We start from the raw sequence: 18,754 nt of genomic DNA, 5'->3' as shown, positions 1-18,754 counted from the left end.
GGATGTCCTCACAACGAGAGTAATCTTGTGATATCATCCCATTCTATGTGATCCCTAACTGGATGGGATTACTCATGGGACCATGTCAGAAAAATGGACAAACCCTAGTGCAGTTCTGCTCAGAATGCCCCTGATAATGTGAACAGGGGGAAGGAGGGAGGCAATTTCCACATATTCCCCTCCTTGTATAGCTCCTAGACCATCTTTCCCCCTGTTTTGGATTGTCCCTCAACCCTCCAGAGCAGATTTTGGGGAGGGGGTAGGGGCGGAATCAGAAAAGCTAATCTCCTCTCCCATTCAACCAGCAGAAAAGTTTTGCTGGATCAAAAGCCTTCTTCTGATAGAAGGAGCTCTTCTCTTTGTGGGAGGCTTTTGCTATATCCAACCCATAATGTATATACCATGTTTCCACACAACTTTTGTAAACTGCCCAGAGAGCTTCGGTTATGGGGCGGTATATAAATGTAATAATAAATAAATAAATAAATAATATGTTCTTAATACAGTTTAGCAAGCCTGCCTCCTTCCCTATATAAAATACATCTGCTAACTAAGCAAGCGCTTGTCAAGCTCCTCTAACATTATGTACGTCAAGACCTTTGTGATCCTCCAGTGAAAAGGGATGCTGCAGAGCAGCCGTCTGCACCCTGGGTCAGGCTACGGAAGGCTGCTGCAGAGGCCTCCTTATGTGCCACCACTTCTATCTAATTTAAAAGCACAGCATGACAATGCAGTAACAGCATGAACACCCATTGTTTACTGGTGACAAAGTGCCGCTATAATATAACATTCAAAAACACACACCTGGAGCTTCCAAAGGAAATCAAGCCGTGCTGTGGATTCCACCTGCTGAGCATGAAGATATACCGCCAAGACAAAAACTGTGATAACTACAGGGGTCACAATCTTCAAGGCCACCCTGGAAACACTAGGAGGACTACATGGGAAAAGAACAATGGATAAGACCGTAAATAACCTAGGATGCTCAACTGGTGCAGTCCACACAATACAATACAGTACAATATAATACAAGCAACCTCTCAATGGTTTGTGTTGCCACAAGTAGAGCAAGAGGTAGAATCCAGCTGCCTATTGATAAAATCCACTGACCTTTTCCTTCTGTTAAACTCATCAACATTTTTATTATTTATTATTTATTTATTTATTTGTTGCATTTCTATACCGCCCAACAGCCGAAGCTCCCTGGGCGGTTCACAAAAATTAGGGGCAATTGGGGCTTTGCACCCATTTCCCAGTCAGGCAACAACTTTCCTTTCAGTCCTGCATGCCACCTGGCACGCACAGTGTTGCCTTCTGAGAAATCTTTAAGCATCCCTTAAATTAGGGCTATTGAACCTCAGGCCATTCGTGGGAGTGAATGGGCTGCGTGCTCCGGCATGCTGTTCATTCACGGTAAGCCAGCATGATGTGCCAATGGAGTCAGTATCATTCATGTCTCCTCACTCTAAGATTACTGTGCACTTTCCAGAGTTTCCTCAGTGCCCTACTGTGGAAGGTGTAGGGCTTCCAGGTAGATAGCCGAAACGTTGTCAAATAACCACGTTTCTTCTGTCACTTAAGGGATGTGGATTTGCCTGAGCTTGACTTAAGCTTGGCTCATTTAGAGGAAAGGAACATGCATCTCCAGTTACAAGGGAGCTTCCTTTCTGTGTCCTTTCCCCTTGAAATGGCCGCCATCTTTTCCCCTATTCCATTCACGGAAGGCTTGATTCATAGGGCCGGTTCACTGGTTACAAGCAGGAAGTGCTGGTCAGGGATGCCCGTGTGATGCCTGCATGCTACGTTTGCACTTCTGGTTTAATGTGCTTGTGCATTTTCCTCCGTTACGCAATGTGCACATTCCAAATGAGGGAGTTTGGATGTGTCTCTGGGTAGGCAGGATGCGCGGGACACCACTGGACATGTCACACACTCTCTTGTAATGCGCAAAGCCGTCTTCTCAGTACACTGCCAAGGGGCAAATTCATTTTCTGTCAGCGCAGTTGTGCCCCACTTTCACTGTGAGCTAGTTAATAATTGAAGGCAAAAGATTCCGCAACATGAGTGTTCATGAACATGGATTCATAGTACTATATAGGCGTCACCACTTTGTTTTTCGAAGAGTGAAATTTTTACTGTGTGATTATGTTGTTTTTTAGCCAGCGTCCAATGTGGCTCAGGAGACTTTGACAGAGTTGGTGAAGCCAAGCATCGACTACGTGCGTCATAAAAAATTCCGATCTGGGAATTATCCATCCTCTTTAAGCAACGAATCTGACAGGCTGGTGCACTGGTGTCATGGTGCCCTGGGAGTCATCCATATGCTCATGCAAGCATATAAGGTACGGCCTTGTTTTCCACACACCTGAAGGATGCCATGGAATGTAGTGATGTCATTTGGCAGAGAGGATTGTTGAGGAAATGCTATGGCATCTGCCACGGGACGGCTGGAAACGGCTACTCCTTCTTATCCCTCTATCACCTCACTCAAGATAAAAAGTACCTCTACCGAGCTTGCAAGGTACCTTGCTGCATCCCTCTTCTCCTTCTCTATCTATCCTGGATGGTTTATTGCTGAAGGCAGATTCCTTCTGCCCTTATCATTAATCAATACTGGCCCTATGCACCGGCAAGAGAAAGAGAAGATGCAGGCTTCAGATTATCATCAGGTTTCTGCATTTGATTTAATTTGGACATTAAAGCCCAAGTGATCAACTTCAAATTTACATATGGTCAATAAAAGCTCCATCACACCGGGGGTTAACACGCTCCCTACCTCACTTCTCCACCTGTGTTTTTGTTCCTCAGTTACTTCCTCTTTCAGGAGAGAACAGCGATTCTGAGTTTAAAAAAACATCAGACTTAATGAGGAATGAGGGGTTTTTTTTGTCACGCAAGGAAGGAAGGCCAGAAGGGACAGGAGGCAGACGACGTCATGTGAAGGACCTGAGCAAACTCCTTGAGTGCCCAGTAACGAGCGTGCAATAAATCGCTCATTGGATGGAGCTTTAAGTCTCTCTTGCTTTTCTGTGCATCGGTGACTATAGAAACTAGGTGCACTGTATCAGACATCCCTCCGGGGCAAGGAATCAAGAGAAGGGGTCAGTGCAACCACAGCTAAAGGATAAGGAATGGACCACTAGCATTTCGCAACCTGAGGCAGAACAACGAATGCCCCCTCTCCCTCCCACTCCCTGCCCTCCCAGTAACTCACCAACTGTCAGTCCCATTGGAAAACACACTGAAACAACAAAAAAGACAAGTTTTAGGTGACATATACAGATTGCTATGCTATATGTTATGGTATATATAATCATCAGCCCTTCCTCTTTCTTTCTTCCCCATTTCACATTTCCAGTGCACTCTAAAACATGTCTACTCAGATGTAAGCCCCACTGAGTTTAATGTGGCTTACTCCCAAGTTAGTGTGTATAGGATTACAATCTAGGACTGCATTCGTATGCACACTTTCTTGGGAGTAAACCGTACTGAACTCAATGGAAGTTAGCTCTGAGTAGACTTCTATAGCATTAGAATCCTATGTGTACTTCCAAACTGCTTGCTATGCTAGGAGCTCAGGTAATGAGCCAGGAAGGCACCAGTTCACTTACAAGATCTCATTAGCAAGTTAATAAGGGTAGTAATACTGACCGACCGATTGTAAGGGTACAGGATAATATCTGTAAAGGAGTTTGAACACTAAGAAAGTGTGATAAATACAATGACAACCATCATAATATGTTATTAAGGACATGTTTTCTTTCATGTATCAAGCTGCCCTTTTCTCCTGCATCAAGTATCTTGAATTTTTCCCAATTGGCATGCAACTGCTTACTTTAGGGTAAAAGCAAGACACGTTTTTTTTTGCAGGACACTCAGTCCATGACTGCTCCGGATCATTTACATGATAACCAAATTCGTTCCACTGAAATTAGGAGGGTAGCCATGTCATATCTCTGAGTGTGCGTTGTCCTGAAATGCATGCTGGATTGAAGCAAAAAAAGGGATCCTTTATGATGGCCTACCCCAACTTGTGGCCCTCCAGATGTGTTGGACTACAACTCCCATCACGCCAACTGGGGAAGATAGGAGCTGTAGTCCAACAAATCTGAATAAAACATCTTAAAATGGATTTTTAAAAGAAACAAAATGAAAAGTGACTGTGAACCATGGCTGGTCATTAAGGAAAGGCTTCCTGGAACAATTATATTTTCAGGAGGCGCCAAAAGGAATACCAAGTTGGCACCTGCCTGACTTCCAGAGGCAGGGAATTCCATAGGAGGGGGGCTACCATGCTGAAGGCTCTTCCCTGGTGGATTCCAATTGGACAACAGGTCTATGTGGAACCACCAGGGGCATGCCCTTGGATGACCTCAGTGACCGAGCAGGTTGGTAGGGGAGAAGGCACTCTCTCAGGTATCCTGGTCTCAAGTTGTTTAGGGCTTTGTACACAAGTACAAGAATCTTAAACCTGGCCCGATAGCAAATAGGCAGCCAGTGCAGTTCCCTCTGTAGAGGAGTTACATGCTGGAAAGGGGCAGCTCCAGTCAACAGACAAGCTACAGCATTCTGCACTAGTTCCAGTTTTGGGAGCAGCTTTAAGGGCAGCCCCACATAGAGTGCATTGCAGTAATCAAATCTTGAGGTTATCAATGCCTATATCACTGTGGCCAAGCTATCCCTGTCCAGGAGGGGCCGTAGTTGGCGAATCAGCTGAAGCTCATAAAAGGCACTCAAAGCCGCCATGGCCACTTGAGCCTCCAGTGACAGAGATGGATCTAACAGTACCCCCAAACTATGAACCTGATCTTTCAGAGGGAGTGCAACCCCATCCAGAACAGGCAATGAGCCTATCTCCTAGACTTGGGAATCACTCACCCACAGGGCTTCCGTCTTGCCAAGATTCAGTTTCAGTTTCTTGCCCTCATCCAGCCCATTACTGAGTCTAGGCACTGGTCCAGGACCTGTACAGCCTCACCTGATTCAGTTGTCACAGGGTGATAGAACTGCGTATCATCAGCATATTGATGGCACTTAGTTCCAAATCCCCTAATGACCGCTCCCAACAGCTTTATATATAGATGTTAAATAACACTGGGGACAAGATGGTGCCCTGTGGCACCTCACAGCTCAATTGTCAAGGGGCCGAGGATGGTCACCCAATGCTACTCTCTGAAAATGACCCCGTAGGAAGGACCGGAGCCACTGTAGCACAGCGCCTCCGATGCCCATCCCACGGAGTCGATCCAGAAGGATACCATGGTCGATGGTATCAAAAGCCGATGAGAGATTGAGCAGTATTAACAGGGTTGCATTCCCCCTGTCCCTCTCTCGATAAAGGTAATCCAACAGGGCGACCAAGGCTGATTCAGTCCTGTAACCAGATCGGAACCCAGACTGGAATGGGTCTAGATAATCAGTATCCTCCAAGAGTGCCTGCAGTTACTCCGCCACAACTGTCCGAAGTGCCTTCCCTAAAAGGGGTTGTTTGCGACTGGGCAGTAGTTGTCTAGTACCATCGGGTCCTGGGTGGGCTTCTTCAGGAGTGGTCACACTACTGCCTCCTTAAGGAGAGCAGGGACCACCCCTTCCCGGAGGGAGGCATTTATCATCCCCTGGACCCACCCAATCAACCCTCCTGGGCTTGCTTTTATAAACCAGGAGGGACAGGGATCGAGAGGGCAAGTGATTGGTGGTCATCAGGCTGCAATAATTGGAACTGATCCCACAAAATCAGGCAGATGGTGGCATCAGACACCTCACATGGAGCTGCGGAGAGAAGCGATTTGTGTGCGTGCGTGCATGGATGTTTAAAATTAGTTCTTGTTTATTTTATTCGTAAGAGTGCTTGCACCATAGGGCAATGCAATCTTACATCTGAGTAAACATAGTTATGATAAGCCTCTAAATCCTGACTTTTTCTGGACATTCTCACAACTCTGCTGGGAAACATGATTCATTGTTTCCTAACTCTGTGAGAAGGAAAAGCAGCAGTTGAAATTGACAAGCTATGTGTCAGTTTCACTGTCTTGTCTCCTTTAAAGGAAAAGCAGATCTTGCACAATTTCAGATTGCCCCAATTTTCCAACAGTGCAATTTCAAAATTAGAGTTCTGGGCGGGCAGAATTAATCAAGCGCCCATAAGAGGACTGCAGCATTACAGCCAAATCCTACACAGTTTTACTGAGAAATAAGCACCAGTGTATTTAATTGGATCTCTCCCTGCTTTGTAAACTCAGAGAAACCTTAGAAGAGGGGGAAAGACAAAATAGTTCTGCAACTGAAAATGCACGGCATGCCATAGAGAAAGGAGGGGCACCTGCAACCTGTCACCCCCTTTCCCAGGGGCAGCTCCCCCACCCCAACCACCCCAATTGTGAAAAATCGCATTGCTGGACTGTTCTTTCTCTTACTGGATTTTTTTGTGATTAGAAAAATGGTGGATGCAGCAGTGAATAAACATGGATTGATTACAAATAGATCACAACATTGTGTGAACCCTCTATAAAATTATGTGAACGAGGCAGGGTGATTGCACAATAAAAGTCTTGTCTAGAAGCACCCACAATTTCCATTGGAATTCAAGATGTCATGTATTTAAAAAGTAAATGCATTTAGGACTCAAGTGTAATATGTAACCAACCCACAACAACTCTGCTACAATTTTTCACTTTGAACACTATGTGGAGCCACAACCATTTCCAAAGAATTTATTCTACTAGTATAGTGAACATAAGAGGATTGCTTTCTGCCTTTGAATTTACTTTATTTGAAGTGAGAACATGATCTCTGCTTAGTGGAAAGTACTAGAGGAAAGTGAGGGGGGATTTGATAGGGCAGTATAATCCTATGCTGCCTGGGGAAATTAGGGGAATAATCCCAGTGTATTCTTAAGGATAGATATACATGAACAGGCCTAGTTCAGTGGATTGGAACAATCATGTAAAAACTGCAATTTCTAAACCAGAAATCAAGGTCTTAGAATTTTGCAAAATTGTTTTGAAGGTGATGTATACAGAAAATGTTCTGAATCCTCCTGTCTATCAGTCTTAATCAGATCTATCAATCTCATTCAGAAGACAGAACAATGTCTTGTAATCTAGTTTCTTCATATTTACTCCCTGAGGATTTTTCTTGTACTTTGTCAACACTGCTGCTATGGAGTCGTACAGCCAGATCCCTCCAGAGGACAGGATCCAAGGGGGCGCTTACACCCCCATCAATTCTTTTACGTCCCACCAACTCTGTTGCCACGTCAATTGAGCACCACTGGGGCAACCTCCTGGAAGGAGGTAAGTCGGCGGACCTTGTCCTTGTTTTAGTGCTTCCTCCAGGAAGCACTAACTGTCTCTTGCATTAAGTGGTGGGTTCTGCTTGTGCAACAGAATCAGTGGGACCCACTGCTTGAGGAAGAGAATTGGCAGGGTGGAAGGGAAGGGATCATCCGGGGGGTGGGTGAGTAAGCGCCCCATTGGATTCCACCCATAGAAGCCAGGAATTGAGACAATCCCTCTTCCATTTTTTTGCTCCTTTCTTTTACATTAATTATCCAAGTTAACTTGGTTTTGTCCATCTTTGCCTCAAGCCATCCGACCATTCAGGGAATGGAATCTGGCATAAAGTAGCTGCTCTCTTGCAGTTATAATTCAGGCACCACGTGGTCCTTGCAGGGTTAGAGCTCTGCCTACTTCTCCCCCTCCCTGAGCTTTACTATTAGCCTCTCCTTGGCTTATTGGTTACGCAAATTTGTATGAGGGGTTGAAAAGTGTCATCTGTATAGCTTGCTAATTAGTGTGCACTGCAGAGTAATTAGGTAGATCAGACAGATGCCCAATTAAATTTAAGAAGACAAATGCCCTGTTCAGGTGTTCTTGTTACTGGTTTCACTAAACCTGCGAGGACAGGAGGGCTCCAGCTGTTGGATCCATTGGACTGTAGGTGTGGAGGGTGAGGATCTGAACAGGAGAGCCTCCTGTGTCCGTGAAGGCTCCCCACATGATCCAGGGCCCAGATAAATCAGAGCTCTGGATCATGTGCGCATCATCATATGGGGAGCCTCTATGGATACAGGCAGCCCTCCACGGCTACAGGGTGATGTATGTGACAGCGAGGAGGGGGGCAGGATTGGAGGTCTCCTCACAGTGTCAGTGAAACTGGCAGCAAGAAAGCCTGAAGAGGGCCAGCGTTCCCTTGCATCTGGAAGTGTGTACACGTAGACGGCAGGTGGCTGACTGTACTAAATACTTTCCCCAATCCATAAATGGTTCACCATGCAGTGAGGCCATAACCATAAATGGAACTTTCAGAGGAAAACAAAAAATCATTTAATGAGTGGCAAGGTTGCGGTTCCAAAATTTCTTTCTGGGAATAACCTAATTATTTACCCCACCTTATTACTGACATCTTGATTGTGAGGTGATGCAAGTAATTGCTTTTAAGTGCTCCAATTCAAGCCTGCTCTCAGCTTATCAAAATTCCTTGCAGTATAAAATGCCTAAAAGATGTTTTGTTTTCATATTATTCCTTCAAATGAGTGCCTCTAATTTGCTGTCATTTTCTCTTATACAAAGGGCAGAAAACACACCCATGTAGATTACTCTCAGCAAAGCAATAAAAAATGGAGAAAAGTGTGCTTGTGATTCAGCCAGAGTGAAATATTACTTTCTTGTGCTGCTTTATTTACTTGAAACTAAACATTGGCAAAATGATTCTTCTGGATATTTTAAGCCAATTATGAAAATAATAAAAAACATTACAGTGCACAAAATCATATAAAAATGTGTTATTGCTTATTGGTGAACAAACTGAATTTCCAAAATGAACAAATTTTTAAATGCAGAATAAATGTAATTTATTAGCCAAGTTATAATTCCATATCTGTGCTGTATAATCTTATACATGGTTAATAGAAAGTAAGTCCCTCTATGTTCAACGAGATGTATTTCCAGGTAAGTATGCATAGGATTGGATCCTTAGAAAGTATTCTTAGGATCAGTTATAATGACAATTAAATGAAACAAAGCCCTATGAAAAGAGACCAAAAGAGCTGGGCATGTTTAGCCTGGAAAAGAGAAGATTGAGGGGAGACATGATGGCACTCTTCAAATACTTTTAAAGGTTGTCACACAGAGGAGGGCCAGGATCTCTTCTCGATCCTCCCAGAGTGCAGGACACGGAATAATGGGCTCAAGTTACAGGAAGCCAGATTCTGGCTGGACATCAGGAAAAACTTCCTGACTGTTAGAGCAGTACGACAATAGAACCAGTTACCTAGGGAGGTTGTGGGCTCTCCCACACTAGAGGCATTCAAGAGGCAGCTGGACAAGCATCTGTCAGATTCTTTGGATTCCTGCATTCAGCAGCGGGTTGGACTTGATGGCCTTATAGGCCCCTTCCAACTCTACTATTCTATGACTCTATAACTCACTATAGACACATTTATCCATATAATTAGATGTTGACATTCTCCACCTCATTGAGACCTGATCCTTGCATTACTAGCAGTGCGAGCTGCTATAGCATGGCTGCTCCTCTCCCTGACACTCCAGATAATATTTAAAGGAAGCAACCTCTTCTGTATGATGGGTGTGGAAATGTGGTTACATCTCATATCAGTATTGCTAGCCTAAAGTGGGGGCGATGTTGGCGTGGGCTATGAACACTTCATCAGCACCACCTAGAATAGCTCTGTTGGAGGCTCACAGAGCTAGCAGTTGGGTAAGATTAGCAGAGGGTGAAATATAGGGCAGCAGCACTGAGCTTCACGTTACAGTTAGGTTTCTCCTTCTTAAGAGTAATAGCTCTGAAGGCTGGAAGTGTGTGTGTGTGTGTGTGTGTGTGTGTGTGTGAGAGAGAGAGAGAGAGAGAGAGAGAGCGCACAGCAAGTGGCCATCAGAGCATTGTACAGTTCGCTTCTTGGTGCTCTCCTGGGAAGGTATTACAAGGCTAGTCTTATTTTATTTTTCTCCTCAAACCTGATGTTGCAGAAATGGGTAGTAACAACATTAAATGATTTTAAAAATGCACTCATAGACAATAGCAGAGTAAATATGCTATCACTAGTAGTAAGCATTTAAGTTCTGGTCTGCACATGTAGTAGGATGAGATGGAAATGAAATTGTAGAAGGCTGAATGGGTGGTATTACTTCAGACTGGAGATGAGGGGGACTATATTTTTGAATGCCCTTCCACACTTAAAAACAAACATATGAACCAAAACACTGTAAGCAGAAAGAATTCACAACTAGAAGCAGGCTGGGTTAGAACTTTTCTTTCCGAAGTGCTAGCTTTTCGTTGCAAGAAGTTTGGGGAACATAAAAAAAAACAACCCTCACTTGTAGTCCGAAGTGGTTCTGTTGGCGCTTTCACTTCAAGATTCTACCATTTTGTTTGGCTTCATGCATAGACCGGGTCACCAATGATATTATTAACACCGGTGGGGTTCAGAATAGTTATTTCAACAGATGAAGGAAGAGTATTTGCACAACCCCACTTCCCCACACTAAGTGCTGCCCCCTTACCATCATACAAACCACATCACTTGTTAGCTGAAATATACTTAGCTGGAAGTAAGTTCTACTGAAATTCGCCTGACCAACTTTCAGGTGCACATACAAAGGACTGTGATGACAAGAAATAACTTTTAACTAGAGTAAGAAATGTTGGGGACAAAACTCGTAGGTGTTTACTTTTGATTTTTCACTTTCAAATCACCACTTCTTTGCTGTCTGAATGCAATACAAGATATGTTTGTAAGCATCCAGCCTTATTAAGGCACAGGCTTCATCTGAGGGCCCACAGGTCATACAAATTACAGCATTCAAATTCTAGATACCGGCAAAACAGAATGCAGAGAGTCATGAGAGAGTCTTAATACGTTACAGTGATGACCTATCCCCCAACTGATAAACAGAACTTATAAGGGTTTAAGGGTAGCTCCTTATGTCCACTTACATGGCATTGGCTGTAACCAGAAGATCTGCATTATCAAAGAGGGTAAGCCCCGGCACTTCCACAATGAGGACATATATAAATTCAATAATCAACATCAAAATGAGTTTCCCAATGCAGCTGATCTGAAGGAACACAGAGCAGGCCAGGAGGCTCAGTAAGACACTATAGGTAAAATACTGTGTGAGGAAGGGTTGGGAGGTGGGAAGGAAAAAGAATGGGGAGAAATGGAAAGAAGAAATATCAGCAAACGCCAAATAAGCAGTGCAACAAAGACTTGTTAAGAAGAAAGAATTCTAGTTACATATTAATACCCATCAACTTTAATGGATCCCTATAGTGAAGCTGACACATTTGACTTGCTTAGCTTCCAGTAGGCCTTTACACACTCTGGCCCACCAAACCAAATGGACCTCACTAGCCATGCATGGCACCTCACTGACAGCTCATTTTGCTGCCTCTCTGGGGGCAGAATCCAATGGGGTGCTATTCCCCCCCCCACCAATTCTCTTATGCCCTGCCAACTGGGTTGCACAAGTAGGCCACACTGCTTGCACAAATGTACAGAGACACTTGCTTCTGGAAGGAGGCAGGTCAATGGAACTTATATAAGGGAGCTCTAACGACCTGACTCCTTCCAGAAAGTGGCATTTCTGCTTGTTTCAGGACTTCTTTTAAGAAGCACTGAATCTCCTTTGGATAAGTGGTGGGCCCTGCTTGCGCAACGGAACTGGCGGGACCCACCATTTGGAGAGGGAAACCAGCTGGGCAGAAAAGAATCGGAGGGGGTGTAAGCCCCTTGTTTGATACTGCCCTGGGTCTGCAAAAAGAAGAGGCGGTAGCTTGGCCAGGTGTCCCATTTTACAGAGGACAATCCTCTATTTGAACGGCTGTCCAGTTGAAATCAGGTTTAAAGATAAAGAACCATCAGAAAAGCAAGCAGGGAGAGGTCTTGAAGTTGCCCATCCACAATGAGCAGCTGGACAGCAGACTAAGCAGGCACACAGGTTATCGGCTCAGTCTTCACTTTGGTGAGAAATATTGCATTTCTGTTTAGATTATAGTTATTATTTTTAAGTTTGCATGTCTGTATATGAATTAGCATATGCAAATATTATACAAATTGATGTCAAAGTTTGTACACTCTCTCTCTCTCTCTTTTTGGTGATGCATCTCCTTTTTGTGTGTGTGTGTGAAGGGTGATGTATAAGTGGCCATGCTAGGAGGAGGAAGCATTGAGTTCTAGCCAGCTATATTTAGCTTGACATGTCAGAGGTTGAGCAGGCCTAAGTTACAGTAAACTGATGTCTTTCTCTTGGATCATGAGTTTTATTTCTAGCAGCCCCGGAGTAAATTACAGAAACCAAGGTCTGTTTCTCATATGCATTTTAAGAAAAATGGCCACCTATATCTGCAGGTTACAATACGTTCAAAAATAATGCAAACATATCTTATCCCCAAAAAAAACCATGAGTTCAGAGATTTGCTTATTAAGTAACTTTTCTTTTTGAAACACACACAGGCTCAGCACCTGTGTTACTCTTCCTATAAGAAAATTGCACACATCTCAAAAGCAGTCATAAAGAACACCTGCATAATTCACTGGCTATCAGAAATACAACCAAACCCCATTTAAAAGACCTTTACTTTTGTGAAATATGTGTACATAATTTTGTGAAATGTTTGTGTCTAAAAATACATTAATTGATTTATTAGTTTACTGCTTGTTTCTTTTTAAAATTTAATGCATTTACAATACAATCCTATGCAGATCCACTCAGAAGTAAGCCCCACTGAGTTCAATTCTATTTACTTCTAGGATTGCATCCTTGCACTGCCCTTCAGAAGAGCTTTTAGTTCATGGCATAAAGTAGCAAATCAGAATAGGGCTACCTATCGAAAGTGTATTACATGGGTCAACATTAAAAAATATGACTATCCACTTACAGCCTCATTCTGTGCAATGTATCGAATTATTTCTACACATGATAAAAGGAGGGATCAGAGCTCAGTGATAGAGAACACTGGGTTGCATCCAGTAATAATCCTCCTTATCCGTTGAAATGAATGGGATAAGTTAGACTAACGTTGGATACAAACATTTGGATGCTGGAAGCCCCAGGCTGAATGAAGGATTTTAGGTAGCAGGGCTAGGTAGGCGCTCTCTCTCTGCCTAGAAACACTGGAAGGCTGATGCAAGTCAGGGCAGGCAATATTGGCTGAGACGGACAAATTGTCTGACACAGCATAAAGCTGCTTCACATATAGTTCTGTATCTTAAATTATTCCTACTTACAGTCAGTGGAGGCTGGTGGATCTGATTTCGGTGGGACTATGGATCCATTCTGGGTTTCAGTCAGAACCAGCCAGAACTCTAAAGAAGCTATCCAAAATGCTGCATCCTCTCCCCATCCTGTCATAACTTTATTCCAACTGAGCTATTGGGGTAGTGCTTGTAGGACACATGGCAGCCTGGTTGGCGATTGACTGCTTTGTGCCACTTCAGGCATCATAGGGGAAAAAGCCCGATCTACACCAAGCAGGATATGACACTTTGAAAACGTTATGAGAACTGTATGTGGAGTGTGTCCTGGGCCCCAATAGTTGTCACTACTGTTATAAACTGTTTTAAAGCAGTAGTGTAGCGCTTGCCTATGTTAAAAGCAGTGGAGGCTAGTGGTTATGGTTTCGGTGGTGCTGTGCATCTGTTTGTCAGAAACAGCCAGAAAGAGCTATCCAAGGTGTTCAACCTACTTTGGGGATAGGGTAGCTCCTTTAGAGTTCTGGCTGGTTCTGATTGAAACCCAGAATGGATCCACAGTCCCACCAAAATCGGGGTCACCAGTTTCCAGTGATTAGAGTCTACCCATTGAAATGAATAGGATTTAAGTTAGTCATGAGTTACTTAAGCTCAATTCATTTCAATGTGTCTGCTCTAAATGAGACCAACATAGGATACAACCAATAGTTGGCACAGATTTTTAAACACACACAATAAAAATTCACACACATATGCATGGCTTCAAACAAAATACCTCTGGAAAGTTGCAGCTTGGCTGAGAGCTAGCACAGAGCCCCTGCACTGTCCCCAGGCTATAGTTGGAGGAAATGTTGCTAATATGGCACACGTTCACCCTTTGTGGGGTGATGTTATATTCTGCAGCCACACAATCAAGGAGATCCAAGGTACTGCATGTGAACTGGAAGAAAACAAGAGACCAACATGAAAGAAAGTCAAGGAGAAGGAAAAAATAAACCAACAAAATACGTGATCTAAGACATCAGGGCAGAGATAAGTTAAAAGGTACTTCACTACACTGGGAAACTAGCCCAGCACAGATAACTCTTGGACCCAATTGTATGAAACATCAATTCAATAAACAGAGACCACAGTAATTATTGATTAGCAAGTATGAAAACTTGCCCAAGTCTTCCCACAACTCAACCCAGTATCCGAGGCAGTAAGCCTGTATGCACAAGTTGCTGGGGAACATGGGTAGGAGGGTGCTGTTGCATCGTGTCCTGCTTTGTTGGTCCTGGTTGACAGCTGGTTGGCCACTGTGTGAACAGAGTGTTGGACTAGATGGGCCCTTGGTCTTATCCAGCATGGTGCTTCTTATGTTCTTAAGTCCCACCTGACCCTGTTCATTTAATTCTGAGGTGTAGAACCTCAGGCTTGGGCCCAAATCTGGCCCACCTAGGGTCTCAGTTCAGCCCTCTGGGCTTCCTCAGAAGGTCACGCCCCCTTCCCCTGCCCTGGCCCCACCCTTCTCCTCCGAGCACCAATCATTTGTAGATTCCCAGTTTTATGTAGTTCCCCCTCCCCATTCTATAAGGTTGAAATGCCTCCTCTAAGGTTTAGTTATTGGTAGTAAGAGCTTTAAGCTAAAATATGCTGCTGTTTTTGGTTCTGCCCCCTTTGCATTCAGCCCCATCCATCCACCACTGGAATGCAACCCTTGACAGCTTCTGGGATGGAAGGTGTTGGAACACTCTTGATTTAATTAATAGGCCTTGAAACTGGCATTGGAAATTCCAGGCTCAGTTTTCCAATGTGCAAAATTTGGTTCAATGATCAGGAGAGATTTGACACAGTGTATTTCGCAGGTGTAAGCATGGTGGTCAACCTATTGGACAAGTTGCAAGAGTGATTGGTTAGAACAGTCTTCTCCCGCCTGGACCTCAACACCAAAGAGCCCCCACCCAGCATGGCCAATGACCAAGAACATTGGGAGTTGTAGTCCAGAACATTTGGAGAACACAAGGTTGGGTTAGAGGTATTAGGGGAAATTACTGTTACCTGAACTGTCATCTGATCAGAAATATACCTGGAGCAGAAGCCTCTACAGCAGGGGTGGGTCATAGACACATGTGACAATTTGAGAAACTATCCTGGGCACTCGGCCCAAAATGGGTGCCTTAGGAGGCATGGCAACAGACAAATAACCCTCCCCAAAGACTGAGTACAAGGCACAGGTGGGGGCTGAGTCCCAACACACTAAACAACTTGACTGACCCCCCCAGTCTTCAATACCAACAGAAATGTATTTCACAGCAACCCTAACTGTTGGTAAGAAAATATGTTAATTTTTTTTAAAAAAGTGGGAATGGTAAGGCACCTTGGTGGGGACCTAGAAAGGTGTCTGGGGGTGCATTAGTGCTGCAGGTCCCATGCTGTTTGTCTCTGCTGTACAGCTTTTGGAGTATTAATAAATTACTTCGAAGCTAAATCAACCAAGGGCAATGTAACATACCATGTTGACAAAGGCTGAGAGGAAAACCAGTACAATGGTGAAGACCCCAACGATAGTGTTATTGGTCCTGGACTGAACAATCTTCCGGGAAAGCGTTTGGAGTGGAGCTGGAAAAAGCTAGACATAAAGAAACAAGATATTCTCAACCATGACTCCTTGCAAGTATTTTGCACACTGAAGGACAACATGCATTAGCAAGTATAAGTGCTGATTTGCAAAGAACAGATTAACGGGCACTTGTCTTCCACCAGATAATTTTTGGGGACAGGAAAGATAAACATACAATTGCTTGGCGAACAAAGTAGGACAAAGTAACAGAGAATGCCATGCAAAACCAAGAATATCCAAAGTTCAGGGCTGTGTGTCATCTGCACTTCTAAACATCTAAATTTTGGAACATTAAATTCTGGTCTCAGAATACATGAATATATAAACCTGCATATGCTTATGTACTCTGTAACAACATGTTCTGTTTCAAAGAGTCCAGCTTTCACAGAACTAAGATGATGATGATGATGATGATGATGATGATGATGAAGATTATTTTTTGGACAGAAAGGGGGATTAAGGTTAGGTGGACAGTGGTGCAACTGGAGCAGTGAATTGTAGCCATGAATGCTGGCCAATGCACTAAAACCTCAAAACTATCAAAGGCACAGGATATTCCACTTACGTTGACTCTAATAATCCTAGGGGGTTTACTGGGATCTACTGACTCTACAAGAGCTGTACAAGGATCAACAGCATTGACTTGAATAAGTAAATGAACTTATTTACTTATAAGTTAAAGTGTTGGGTTGACTATTGAGTTTTGGATCCCTGGAGATTATTTTCAGATAGTAAGTCTTGTAGTAGTAGGTTTAGGGGAGCGTTCTTTTCTTCATTTCTTCCGCCACACTTTCTTCACAAGGTTTTTGGCTCCCTCCCTTCAAATTTCCCTCCCACATTTTTTAAAAGTTACAAATCCAAGGAGAGACCAAACAGATACTTGTAGTCTTCAATTCAAATGCTGGAATTCTTTAGAGCAAAAAAGCTTCTCTGCAGAGTGCTAATTTCATCTCATCACAGTGCTCCCCAATTCTATCCCTAGAGACAAATCTGAGGCACAGAAATAGCTGCTCCAGAATCCATCATTATTACAGCACCAACAAGGCTTCTAAGTATTTTTTTTTTTAAAAAAAGACAGTGAGAAATGACTGGTATATTGCTTTTTAGCGATGACTAACCACTCTACCTCTCCTTTCTTGCTCCCCTTTCTTCTTGCACAGTTAGAGGGACCACATTTTGCTTCCTACACAAGCATAATTATGAAACTGTCTGATGACAGGAGGGCTGATTTGCTGATGCCTGTTACAAAAGCAGAGAGAAACAACCTGCAGCAATACTGAGCATCCTTAAGCTGCTGCTTTTACCTGCATCTGACACAAAAATACCTATTTGTCTCCTATCAAGGAAAATGGGATAGATGTTAAGCTAGATCAGGGGTGGACAACTTCAGCAGGTCCATGGGCCAATCCCCCACACCTGGAACCCTCAAAGGCTGCACCCACCACCACCACTAGTAAAATTGTTGCTGCTGCGTTGCCTTTTTTGCCATGGCAGCCCAAAAGCCACATTTTTTCTTTCATGCTCCTTGCTTTCAAGCAAAATAGTCCCTTTTTTGACCCTGCGGTCCTGCAGAATTTGGCAGCAAACTGCTGCTTCTTTCGCCAGGCAGTGGGCACCATAAAAAACACATGGGGGGGGCGCTACATGGTGCCCACTCCTGAGTGAGACTACAATGTAATAAAAGAGAGCAAAAGGGTATAAGTTAATAGTTAACCTGGCAATGTTCTTGCAGATGGTTAAATTAAGCATGTTAGAATAACAGCTCATGGTGCTACAGATGACTCACAGTGACGTATCTTGCTATTCTACACCAGCAAGGATAAATACGTAATTATGTACAGTATTGGGGAAAATATTCTCTGACTGTCTCAGCCTGCTCAAAAGGTTTTAGGACATGTTTGGAGTGTCTACCTAATCAGGCTCCCATTAAGCTCTGAAGCAAGTCAAGCACCAAATAATTAGGATTCTTAGTGATTGATGTCATTCGGACACAATCCCGAACCTTGGAAAGGTGTAAATGTTTTAACAGTTTTGTTTTATTTGATAACCTAACTAACTTGTTATATGATTATTTGGTAACAGCTTTTCAAAATTGCATAACTGAAATAGCAAACCCCAAATCTGTTGACCAGAATGTGTTATACTAAGTATGAAAACAATTTTATCATAAAAATGTGCATTTTGTTGTTCCAAAATCTAGAATGCAAGTGAAGCTCTAGCTCATACAGCACTAGATGAGGAAAAACAAGGCCAACTTAGAATGGGAGAGTTCTGGGAGGTGGATGGTCACTGATGGTTAAGGCTGGCATTTCACCAATGCAAGGCTATCTTGCAGGAGTGCTTCCAACATGGCTACCAAATTCTGTGAAAGCTGATTGTTTAACTTTCAGCATACAGCAACCTACCAGTCACACACGTGCCATGAACCTGATTCATTTGGTTAACAAAATTATCTTAATCCACCTTCTTGTTGCAATCTGCCAACATTACAGACCAAATGTATAGGCTGGTGTAAGATTCAGTAAAGCTGAACAAAGGATCAATGCAATGAATGGACTTTAAGTCCATCTATTACATTGATCCTCTATACAACTTCACTGAATCATACCAGCCTATACTCTGGTGTACAATTTAGAGTAAAGCAACTCTTGAGATCTGCTTAATTCTGTGTTAGATTGTGGCCAAGAACCTTTTTGCTTTCCCTTTTTGTTTTAAATACTGTTATGGTTCAGCCTTAATAGAAGGGAAAAGCAAAGGGTACAAGAACAATAGAGAGCCACAAGCTATAGAAAGGTAAGGAGATATCAGGCAAGGGGCAGAATTCCTATTGGGAAGAATTCCTTGACCTCCAACTGCTAAGAATGAGAATGTCCAATAAATTTTGGACTTCCCTTGCCAACAATTTCATCTCTCAGAAGGTAGAGGAAGGAACAAGGAGATCT

The 18,754-nt window shown here is 43.3% G+C and overlaps 1 protein-coding gene across 1 annotated transcript in view; it reads right to left on the bottom strand.

Moving 5' to 3' along the window:
* ADCY5 (adenylate cyclase 5) overlaps window positions 1–18,754 on the bottom strand; it is a 240,623-nt gene that overhangs the window by 11,008 nt on the left and 210,861 nt on the right. The window contains exons 13-17 of the mRNA XM_063116673.1: window positions 15,705–15,821; window positions 13,986–14,150; window positions 10,954–11,129; window positions 3,215–3,241; window positions 805–937 (exon numbers count right to left, since the gene is read on the bottom strand). Coding sequence (XP_062972743.1) covers window positions 805–937; window positions 3,215–3,241; window positions 10,954–11,129; window positions 13,986–14,150; window positions 15,705–15,821 — 618 coding nt within the window. The remainder of the gene's footprint in view (window positions 1–804; window positions 938–3,214; window positions 3,242–10,953; window positions 11,130–13,985; window positions 14,151–15,704; window positions 15,822–18,754) is intronic.

Source organism: Elgaria multicarinata, chromosome 2 (genome assembly GCF_023053635.1).
Source record: "Elgaria multicarinata webbii isolate HBS135686 ecotype San Diego chromosome 2, rElgMul1.1.pri, whole genome shotgun sequence".
Taxonomy (NCBI): domain Eukaryota; kingdom Metazoa; phylum Chordata; class Lepidosauria; order Squamata; family Anguidae; genus Elgaria; species Elgaria multicarinata.
The sequence above is the reverse complement of the archived record's forward strand: the minus strand, read 5'-3'. Positions and strand labels throughout refer to the sequence as shown.